The sequence below is a fragment of the Bactrocera dorsalis genome, chromosome 6 (genome assembly GCF_023373825.1).
Source record: "Bactrocera dorsalis isolate Fly_Bdor chromosome 6, ASM2337382v1, whole genome shotgun sequence".
NCBI lineage: Eukaryota > Metazoa > Arthropoda > Insecta > Diptera > Tephritidae > Bactrocera > Bactrocera dorsalis.
The window spans coordinates 13,400,949-13,412,335 of record NC_064308.1 but is presented as its reverse complement, the minus strand read 5'-3'; the positions used below and the strand labels follow the sequence as shown (position 1 = coordinate 13,412,335).

At 38.2% G+C, this 11,387-nt stretch overlaps 1 protein-coding gene across 2 annotated transcripts; it reads left to right on the top strand.

Moving 5' to 3' along the window:
• Positions 1-4,445: 4,445 nt before the first annotated feature.
• LOC125779146 (putative nuclease HARBI1) lies at positions 4,446-5,833 on the top strand. 2 transcript variants are annotated; one of them, XM_049459787.1, is made up of 4 exons: positions 4,446-4,573; positions 4,630-5,062; positions 5,123-5,267; positions 5,330-5,833. In XM_049459787.1, exons 1-4 carry the CDS (start codon positions 4,446-4,448, stop codon positions 5,620-5,622), a joined length of 999 nt encoding a protein of 332 aa, XP_049315744.1. In that variant the 3' UTR covers positions 5,623-5,833. The 2 variants fall into 2 exon arrangements, with proteins under 2 accessions (XP_049315744.1, XP_049315743.1); XM_049459786.1 differs by having other exon boundaries at positions 4,630-5,065; positions 5,330-5,829.
• The last annotated feature ends 5,554 nt before the right edge of the window (positions 5,834-11,387 follow it).

The window sequence follows — 11,387 nt, the reverse complement described above, 5'->3', positions numbered from 1 at the left end:
CTTCGGCTACTGTCTTCGCTTCTTGGTTTGGTAAGGCATATACTTCTGGCCATTTACTGAAATAGTCCAAGACAATCAGTAGATATTTATTTCCGGCCGTACTGGTTGGGAACGGACCTGCAACATCCATTGCGACTCGTTCAAATGGTGATCCCACGTTGTACTGTTGTAGCCTACCGCGACTTTTGGCCTTAGGACCTTTAGCTGCCACGCACTCTACGCAATTACTTATCCATTCTGCTATCGAATCTCGACAACCGATCCAGTAGAACCGTTGTTTAATCTTCTCTATAGTTTTTGTAATCCCAAGGTGCCCTCCACTAGGTCCATTGTGATATTCTTTCAATACTTTCGGGATCATGGACTTCGGTACTATGATCAGCAGACGAGACTGTTTGCCATCTTCGCTTTCCCAGGTACGATGAAGGTATCCATTAACGAGGTTTATGCTGTTCCATTGGGCCCAATATGCTTTTGCCGTTGGACTCTCGTTACTTATTTGTTCCTTTGGTGGTCGTACCCCATTTTCTTTGGCTATTATCAGCTTTGCAAGATCAGGGTCCTCCAGCTGATTGATTCTGATGCGGTGAGGAGTCCAATCATCCTCAGGTTCTATATTCAGTAATCGCACGTCGATTATACCTTCTTTTCCTTCTGATTTGGAGCAATGTTTAAATTCCAGTGCACAATGGCGACGTGATAATGCATCCGCATTTTTGTGGTGAATCCTCTTTCGGTGTTCTTTTGGTTGTTTCCATTTTGATGGGTTTACTTTTATCTTGCAATTTCGGGCAAAGTGACCCGCTTTTCTACAGTTGAAACATCTGCCTGTTGTATTTACTCGCTGTGCAGCAATTGTCTTCAGAGTCTTCAATATTTCTTCCATCAGCGCCGGTTGTTCCATTTCAACTCTTTGTACTTTGTGTGCTGGTTTACTTAGAAGCGAAGCTGTTTCCTGTGTGAGGGCGTGCGAAACTGTTTCAGCAAACGTTCTTTTTGGCAATGCATATGTGGCGCGTTTGGTGTCCACATCACGAATTCCATTTATGAAACATTGAATTTTTACCCTCTCAATGTATTCCACAGGTGCATCTGCATTTGCCAAATGAGCCAGTCGTTCGATTTCAGTTGCGAACTCTTGTAATGACTCGTTCATTTTCTGACCCCTATTTTGCAGTTCGATCTGGTATATTTGTTTCCGGTGCTCACTACCATATCGTCTTTCTATCGCACTCATCAATGCCTCATAGTTGTCCCGTTCACAGTCTGGAATAGTCTGAAGGATTTCTGCCGCAGGTCCTTTCAATGATACAAACAAGGACGCCACCTTGTCCGCTGCATTCCAATTATTGGCCATTGCTGTCTTTTCAAACTGAAGTTTGAAAATTTGAAATGGAATACTTCCATCGAATGTGGGTGCCTTCAATCTTTGATTATTTGTTGATGGTGCAGGGCCATGTAGTTGCAGTTCTCGCACACGATTACTCAGTTGAAGAAATTCTGATCTTAAATTTTCTTCGTCATTTTTTATTGTGCTTAATTCGTCTTCAAATTTTGAAAATTTCTCTTGCACTTGTGTATTATTTTCTGTTATCTGTTGTACCAAACGCTTTTCTAACTGCGTATTATTTTCAGTTATTTGTTGTGTAAGGCGAGACTCTAACTGTGATGTATTTTCAGCTATTTGCGTTATTTGCTGTGCCAGACGATTTTCTGCCTGCACTGCATTTTCTGCATTTTCGGCCAGACGATTTTTTGTTTGCACTGCATTTTCTGCCATTTGCTGTGCCAGACGATTTTCTGTTTGCACTATATTTTCTGCCATTTGCTTAATAGCCACTAACAACGTGTTCATGTCTACACTTGATGATGTTCGTTGTTCTTCTACTTTCTCTTCTACCCGCTTATCGGCAAATTACGCTCCTCCAGTTCCTTTTTTAATTGCTGAATTCTCAATTCTCCGAATTTAACCATCTTGAATTTGGATTATTTGACAATCCCACTTCTGACACCAATTGTTACGAATTTACTCTTGCTAGTTTACTTTGTTAGGTTCGTATCTCTGGATTGACAAATAAAATCAACACTGTTTAATTTAATTCAACAACTCTTTATTTCACAGCTCGTCTACACTATAGCAGTTTACTCTTAGCACTGATTGATTACGTTGGCGTTGCCACGGCTTATATAGCCACGCACTTCTCGCTGATGCCGACGTGTCCTTCTAGAATATTGCGTCTGGAAATTACAAGAACATAATGCTATACGGCGCCAGACGCAAGCAGACAAGCAGACAGCCGCGGCGCCAGACTCTGCAATTGTTCAAGCAGACGGCTGTGGCGCCAGATGTCTATTGTTTCGACAAGCAGACAGTGCGGCGCCAGACGTCTATTGTTTCGACAAATGCTATTCCATATACCTACAACTATTGTTCATAATAAGGGATGCATACAGCAATACAAATACAACTTAATACTACTTTTTGTAACAGTATGTATAGTTGCACATGTACTCATATTGTCTACTTCGTTTTCTCTTGTGCCAATGATTTCTGAATTTTCAGATTCTATTGTTCATTTAAGTGGGTGATGGTCAGTCATGATGTCAAAATTTCTGACATATACGTATGGTCTGAAATAATTAATGTCCCATACGATAGCCAAGAGCTCCTTTTCTGTGGTTGAATATTTTTTTTTCATGTTCATATTGGAAGATGGTCTTACGTAAAAACTGCACCAATCACAACTTCACTTGCATCTGTACACAATTTAAATTTTTTCTTAAAATCAGGGTAACGAAGAATTGATGTGTCAATTAGAAGTCGTTTCAACTTATAGAAAGCATCTATATATCGTGGGTAATTTTTTCTTAACTTAATATCCTTTTTTAAATACTTTGTCATACCATGTGCAATTTTCGCATAGTCTTTTATAAATTTTCTGTAGTATCCAGTGACACCAATTGTTAATTTGTTTACAAGTTTCGGGTAACTTTATATTTTGGATTACTGCTATTTTGTTTGAGTTGGGCTTGATCCCATCAGTGGTTAGAATATGTCCTAAATTTATAAACAACACACGTTTTATTTATATAGTCCCTTCATACAAAATTCGTTAGCCTCTGAAATGTGGAGGGGGCGTTTTTGAGTCCAAAAGGCACACGGACGAGTTCGTAGTGTCTGTCCTCTTCTTTAATGAGAATTTGGTGAAAACCCTTTGCAAGATCAATTTTTGTAAAATATTGTGCACGTCCCAATTTTTCCAACATATTTTCTATGTTCGGTATTAGGAATTTGTCACTGATCATTCATTTAGGGCTCTGTAATCAATTACAATCCTCCATTTTTCCTTTCTGAATTGTCCAATTTTTTCGGAACAATCCATTAAAGAGAATTGTACGGGGATGAACTTTCTCTAGTGATACCCTGGCTCAACATATCTCTCATTTGCTTATTAATTTCCTCTTCATGGATTTGAGGATTTCTATATATTTTAGAATATATTGGTCTGTCCGTTGTGATTACTATCTCATGTTGTATTTCATGAGTATGGGTTAGTGAATGCCCCTCTTCAAAGAATAAATCTGACCTTTGGTTTATCAGTTTTTCCAACAAGGATTTTTGCTCTGCATTCATTTCTTCCCTCGTTAATTTTTCTAACGCTTCTTCATTGAGTGGTGAAATATTGAACGTTTATATTTCGTTATATTGAAATGGACAACTTTCAACGAATTTAGTTTTAATATTATTTATTTCGACGTACTCTTCATTTAGATTAATAATTGCAGAGAGTGGTTTAAAATATTTGGACCTATTATAGCATCAAATTTTTTATTCCTAAAAATAGTAAATTTCTAACACATAAAATTTTTTTCTTTAAATTCGATTGGCAGGGTAGTTATGATTTCCTTTTTGATACTAAAAAATCCGTTAATAGTGTTAAAAGTCGTATAAGTCGTTTGCGTTGATGTGTAGTAAAGAAGTGGTAGATCCCGTGTCAAGTAAGTAAGTAACCTAATTCTTGTGTTATTTATTGTTATTGTGATTATCGGAAAACTATATTCTCGGCCTGATATTGAAAATTTACCTCTTCACCATTATTAGTTTCAATGTGGTCCACTTCCATTTGTGTTATTTTATTATTTTGACTTTGCCTAGTTCGTTGCGAATTTGGAACTTATTGACGAAACGACCCTGAGTTATTCACCCCTATCATGCATTTCGATTACGTTCCCGCTCTACGCTCCGCCGGAGTCGAAATTAGGTATCATGCGTTACGATTGGATTGAAAGAAGAAGAGGAGCTATAACTCTTTCGAAATCAGCTGTTTGCTTTGAAATATGTGAAACTGGAACATAACAAAGCAAAAATACAAAATTACTGCTGTTCAAAGAAAATAAATAAAAGTAAAATTTTTATATCGTTATTATTTTTATTAAACGGAAATATGGAATCATTATCCGCGGCGATATTACTGGTTGAGGAGGAGAGCAGCGCATCTCAGAATGCTGGGGTGAGAATTGAAAGAAGAAGATTAAGAGATATGTGCGATCCCTTCCAGATGAATGACGGACTGTAAGTAATTTCACGTGAAAGTAGACAATTTTCTTACAATTTGTTTACTCATTTAGATTCAAAAAAAACTTTCGTCTGAATAAGGACGCATTCAAGTATGTCCTTGATGCGTTTGCGGAAGAAACGACGGCAAGTACTTTGTCCTCGTTATCTCCGCTTAACATTGTAGTATCCGCTTTAAGATTTTTTGCGGAAGGCAGTTACCAGCATGGAGTTGGCGCAGATCACAATGTTGGAATGGCACAGTCAACCGTGTCAAAGTGGCTGTCAAATTTTCTGGAAATAATGCAGCAAAAGCTATGCCCACAGTGGATAAAATTTGAGCAAAGTGAAATAGAAAAGCAGGAAGCAAAACAAAATTTTTTTACGAAAGCTGGTTTCCCAGGTGTTATCATGTGCGTTGATGGTACGCACATAAAGCTAATCAAGCCATCCGATGAACCTTTTCTTTATTACAATAGGAAAGGATTTTATAGCATCAATGCTATGGTGGTGAGGATTGTACATATTTCATGAAATCAATTCCATAATTGAATATTTATTTTTTAGGTGTGCGATCACAAATTACGAATAAGAAGCATTGACGCTAGGTATCCTGGGTGCAATCACGACGCCCATGTATGGGGATTGAGCAAGCTTAGGTGCTATATGGAACGACGATATTGTGAAGGTGAAATGAACACATGGCTGTTAGGTATTTGGGTATATATGTATGTTTCTTAGACAATTTAAAATAGTTATTTGCTTTTTTTCAAGGCGATGCTGGATACCCATTACAACCTTGGCTAATGACTCCATATCGTTCCGTAAGTCAAGGCAGCCGACAAAGTAATTATAACATTAAGCACTCAAAAACTAGAAACATTATAGAGCGAACGATCGGTGTTTTAAAGAACCGCTTTCGATGTTTGTTGGGAGCTCGAGAGCTGCATTACTCGCCTCAAAAAGCGAGTCAAATTATAAATGTTGTTTGTGCACTACACAATATTTGCATTTTCTACAAAGTAGAAGATTTGAATACGATAGAATTTGATAATGAAAACCGTTAAGAGGAAGAGGAACAAACCAATGACCCTGAATTTACTTCAACAGCAAATCGTATTCGTGACAACATACTTTCTTCTTTGTAAAGTGTATAAAATTTTATTTCTATACTAGCTGACCCGGCAAACTTCGTTCTGCCCAAAATAGATTTTTTTTCATTTCAAAAGTTACACTGGTATTGGTTTTAATAGAATATGAACGATTTTTCCTAATTTCATTGTGTATACTTTAACAAAATTTTTACAAATCTTTCTTTTGAAAACATTGAACGGGCAGATTTTCGATATGATCCAAACATTCAATATATCGCATCTGTTCAAATCGGTCAGATGTCAGTAGTTTGTCAATATTGCAATGCAGTAAAATTTAAAAATGAACCGCCAGGGTTATGTTGCGCCGGGGGAAAGACGTTGCATTCCATGTATAATACCGAGGCGTCTCCGAGTAAAGCAATGTTCTCGCGAACAGATCACTGGCGCAAGTTGCAAAGAAACTTGTTAAAGTGGTTGCTGGTGGTATTTCCGTTCGCTGTACTATGTTCTCTGCGTTGAAATAAACTCGCTGGCCATTCTCCAAATGAGCTGACAGATGCACAACAGTAGGATGCCGTTCATGAATTGCAAATGAAAATATTCTCCAGATTGCTTCATTGCAGTTCACATATCTGCCCATTTGAAATTTGCTAATTTCATCTCGTTCAACGCCAATAACCGCCATATCGATTTCTTTGGTGACATATCTGCAACCATACTTAATTGATTTTATTGAACTGCAATACTCAACATTTATATGTGTTTTGAATGCCTTAGACAAAATTGGCGAATATGGAACGATCCATGTGTTATCAACCACGAAATTCTTTCCTTTCAATTGAGTGATGAATGTTCTGCCATTGTCAGCGGGTGAGCGACGCCGATAGAGAGGGTATCCGTCGTTTCCAGTTTGAGTTTCCGAAATAAAAGCACGGGGACAGCGTTTTTTGCGTTTACTGTCCGACATACAAACCGAAGATGGATCATGTTCTCCGCATGGCCCATGAACCATATTGGCCATCACCACTTCGTGCAACTCTGGATCTATTTCAACATCAGGAATTTCGACGGAAATGATGTCATCAATTTGGTCAGGTGTAATTTTCTCCACCATCCAAAGAAGAATGTGTGCGTGGGGCAAACCTCTCTTCTGCCACTCCAATGAGTACATTCAGCATCGAACAGTGCCATATACACGTTGTTTCGTAATAAAGTCCATCAAACATCTGAGTTTTTGTTTAAACACGCGTGCTGTAACATCGTGGCGATCGCTTGGTGATTGACCGGGATGCAATAGGTTCATAATGTCTGGCCATTTTGGATTGCAAGTTAATGTAACAAACAAATCCGGCCGTCCATAATTGCGCACGTAAGTCATCGCATCCAGGGAGTACTCATGCATGTGTCTAGGACTGCCAATGTATGTCGATGGTAAAATATAGAGTCGACCAATATCTGTAATATCCGCATCACCATTCATTGCATCTCTTAAGTGAATATACTCTTCAAATCGCAACTTCGACTGATTGTATTGCATGTAATTAAGTCGTTCTGTCTCAACTTTAACATACATGTCAACTGCATACTGTTGAAATAACCGTCCATATCTCAGTAAATGGTTGTCATAGGTTTGGCGAATCATCATTCGATATGCGTAAAACTTCATTGAACTGACTTCTTTATTTGTCTCGACACCTAAAAGCTTAAATTACCTATATGAAGTAGCAAACAAAATTTTTTTTTACTAACCATTCACCGGATTTATCATCTTATATCCTAAGTGATATCCGTCTTCTCTACGGCAGAACATGAGCCGATATTGCATTGCGTCGTAAGACCGATGTGTCTCACTTATCCGTTTTAGTGCGTTTTGATTTCTACATTTGATAACAATATCACGCGACTGCAAATTTTCTCCAACAACAACAACTGATATTTCGCTAACTGTAGGTGCATTATATTGTCTTTCATGTGACCCTGTTGGTCTTTTGTCCGCTTGTATGATTATACTATGATCATCTGTTGGCATACGTTCCAACGAAATCGTAAGCAGTTTAATGAGGCCATTGTGTTCGTGTAACATTTGCTGCAATTGTTCGATTATTTCTCTTTTCGTTGTATTGAAGATAGCACAACGCTGATTTACTTCATCATGTGAATCTCCCAGAAAGTAAATTTGGAGATATTTGTGTTCTTGATCTGGATGCGGCAACAGCGATCCAGCGAGATGAAACATTTGCCCATGAACGTGTATAATTGTAGGAGAGCTCTGTAGTTTCTGTCGAATATTGTTTGGCAAAAATACCTTAAACGTTGGATTGTAGTTTTGTTCATTTACAATTTGCTTTAAGAAATGGCCCGAGTGAGGAGATTCACCGTAAAGCACCTGGAACAATGGCTGTGGTGGTGGAAGCAATTCTGGCAACGGTTCATTTTTAAATTTGACTGCATTGCAATATTGACAAACTACTGATATCTGACCGATTTGAACAGATGCGCTATATTGAATGTTTGGATCATATCGAAAACCTGCCCGTTCAAAGTTCACAAAAGAAAGATGTTGCCGCTGTTGTCGTCGAATAATCGCATGTTGTGATCTTACTTCATCACTTTGGCGAGCACGAACTTCCTTTCTTCTCGATCGTTGTTGCTGATTGTGAACTTCCCTTCTTCTCAATCGTTCTTGCTGATTGTATGTTTGGTTGACATCTTCTAACTGGTGCGTGCTACTCTCCAGCAGTCTATTTTGTGGTGATACCCTCTCAATAACACTTTCCCTTTGACGTGCTCTGCTATTTCGTGTTCTCCTTGCGGCCTGGGAACTCCGAGAAGTGTTACCATACGTACTGATTCTTGACATCGTAACAAATATCTAATTGGAAATGATCATTCATTTGCATAAAGTTCATATAAGGTTTTACGGACCAATAACTTACCTTTGAAAACTCCAAAAATGAATGAATTCAACTAAGGAAGCAGACCAATTGAATGATAAATTCCAATGTACATAAATCGGTATTCGCCAACACGCTAAATCAGTTTCACTAAATAACTCACTTTTTAAAACAAAATATATCAATATATCAGTAAAGCAAGGCGCATTTTTATTGCCCTCTAAATTTTGCGTGTTCGATTGCAAAGCAAAATTGACGTTTAATTTAATTTGTGTTTGTTTCATAAAACTGCCATTTCCATAAACCAAAAATAGTACGTAACACAAAATTGGCGAATATGGAACGATCCATGTGTTATCAACCACGAAATTCTTTCCTTTCAATTGAGTGATGAATGTTCTGCCATTGTCAGCGGGTGAGCGACGCCGATAGAGAGGGTATCCGTCGTTTCCAGTTTGAGTTTCCGAAATAAAAGCACCGGGATAGCGTTTTTTGCATTTACTGTCCGACATACACACCGAAGAATATGGTCCATGAACCATATTGGCCATCACCACTTCGTGCAACTCTGGATCTATTTCAACATCAGGAATTTCGACGGAAATGATGTCATCAATTTGGTCAGGTGTAATTTTTTCCACCATCCAAAGAAGAATTTGTGCGTGGGGCAAACCTCTCTTCTGCCATTCCACTGAGTACATCCAGCATCGAACAGTGCCATATACACGTTGTTTCGTAAGAAAGTCCATCAAACATCTGAGTTTTGTTTAAACACGCGTGCTGTAACGTCGTGGCGATCGCTTGGTGATTGACCGGGATGCAATAGATTCGTAATGTCTGGCCATTTTGGATTGCAAGTAAATGTAACAAACAAATCCGGCCGCCCATAATTGCGCACGTAAGTCATCGCGTCCTGGGAGTACTCATGCATGTGTCTAGGACTGCCAATGTATGTCGATGGCAAAATATAGAATCGACCAATATCTGTAATATCCGCATCACCATTCATTGCATCTCTTAAGTGAATATACTCTTCAGATCGCAACTTCGACTGATTGTATTGCATGTAATTAAGTCGTTCTGTCTCAACTTTAACATATATGTCAACTGCATACTGTTGAAATAACCGTCCATATCTCAGTAAATGGTTGTCATAGGTTTGGCGAATCATCATTCGATATGCGTAAAACTTCATTGAACTGACTTCTTTATTTGTCTCGACACCTAAAAGCTTAAATTACCTATATGAAGTAGCAAACAAAAATTTTTTTTTACTAACCATTCACCAGATTTATCATCTTATATCCTAAGTGATATCCGTCTTCTCTACGGCAGAACATGAGCGGATATTGCATTGTGTCGTAAGACCGATGTGTCTCACTTATCCGTTTTAGTGCGTTTTGATTTCTACGTTTGATAACAATATCACGCGACTGCAAATTTTCTCCAACAACAACAACTGATATTTCTGGCAACGGTTCATTTTTAAATTTGACTGCATTGCAATATTGACAAACTACTGACATCTGACCGATTTGAACAGATGCGCTATATTGAATGTTTGGATCATATCGAAAACCTGCCCGTTCAAAGTTCACAAAAGAAAGATGTTGCCGCTGTTGTCGTCGAATAATCGCATGTTGTGATCTTACTTCACAACTTTGGCGAGCACGAACTTCCTTTCTTCTCGATCGTTGTTGCTGATTGTGAACTTCCCTTCTTCTCAATCGTTCTTGCTGATTGTATGTTTGGTTGACATCTTCTAACTGGTGCGTGCTACTCTCCAGCAGTCTATTTCGTGGTGATACCCTCTCAATAACACTTTCTCTTTGACGTGCTCTGCTATTTCGTGTTCTTCTTGCGGCCTGGGAACTCCGAGAAGTGTTACCATACGTACTGATTCTTGACATCGTAACAAATATCTAATTGGAAATGATCATTCATTTGCATAAAGTTCATATAAGGTTTTACGGACCAATAACTTACCTTTGAAAACTCCAAAAATGAATGAATTAAACTAAGGAAGCAGATCAATTGAATGAAAAATTCCAATGTACATAAATCGGTATTCGCCAACACGCTAAATCACTTTCACTAAATAACTCACTTTTTAAAACAAAATATATCAATATATCAGTAAAGCAAGGCGCATTTTTATTGCCCTCTAAATTTTGCGTGTTCGATTGCAAAGCAAAATTGACGTTTAATTTAATTTGTGTCTGTTTCATAAAACTGCCATTTCCATAAACCAAAAATAGCACGTAACACAACCAAAATTACCATATAACCGCTGCAGCAAGAACAACCAAAATGTCGTGCTAGGTGGAAAATGAGATAAATATATGGTGGATTAACAACCAAAATAATTAAAGATTGTAAGGGAGGTACCACGTCCCCTTTTTCGATAACGCCAAGCTTTATGGGTGAGAATGGTGTTGTTTCCTATAGCTCTATTCCAATTTTCATGTTCCTACCTTAAACACTTTTGAAGATATTCACCTTGAAAAGTTCAGTTTGTATGGGAGGTGCCACGCCCCCTTTTCCGATTATCCCTTCTTTTATGTGTAAGAAGGCTTTTGATACCATATGGGTCTATACCAATTTTCAGGTCCCTACCTTGAACCCTTCTTCCCTTCACAGATATTCTGCTTAAAAAATTTAGTTTGTATGGGAGGTACCACGCCCCCTTATTCGATAGCCCTCGGTTTTATAGGTGAGAGTGGTGTTGTTATCCTGTAGCTCTGTACCAATTTTCATGTTCCTACCTTAAACACTTTTGAAGATATTCGACTTTGAAAATTCAATTTGTATGGGAGGTGCCACGCCCCCTTAATATTTTATTCT

Excerpts from the sequence above, each read along its gene's own strand:
- LOC125779146 (XM_049459786.1), top strand. The coding sequence starts at position 4,446 with ATGGAATCATTATCCGCGGCGATATTACTGGTTGAGGAGGAGAGCAGC. Across the intron at positions 4,574-4,629 it reads TTCCAGATGAATGACGGACT|ATTCAAAAAAAACTTTCGTC; the intron begins GTAAGTAATTTC and ends TTACTCATTTAG. Across the intron at positions 5,066-5,122 it reads ATAGCATCAATGCTATGGTG|GTGTGCGATCACAAATTACG; the intron begins GTGAGGATTGTA and ends TTTATTTTTTAG.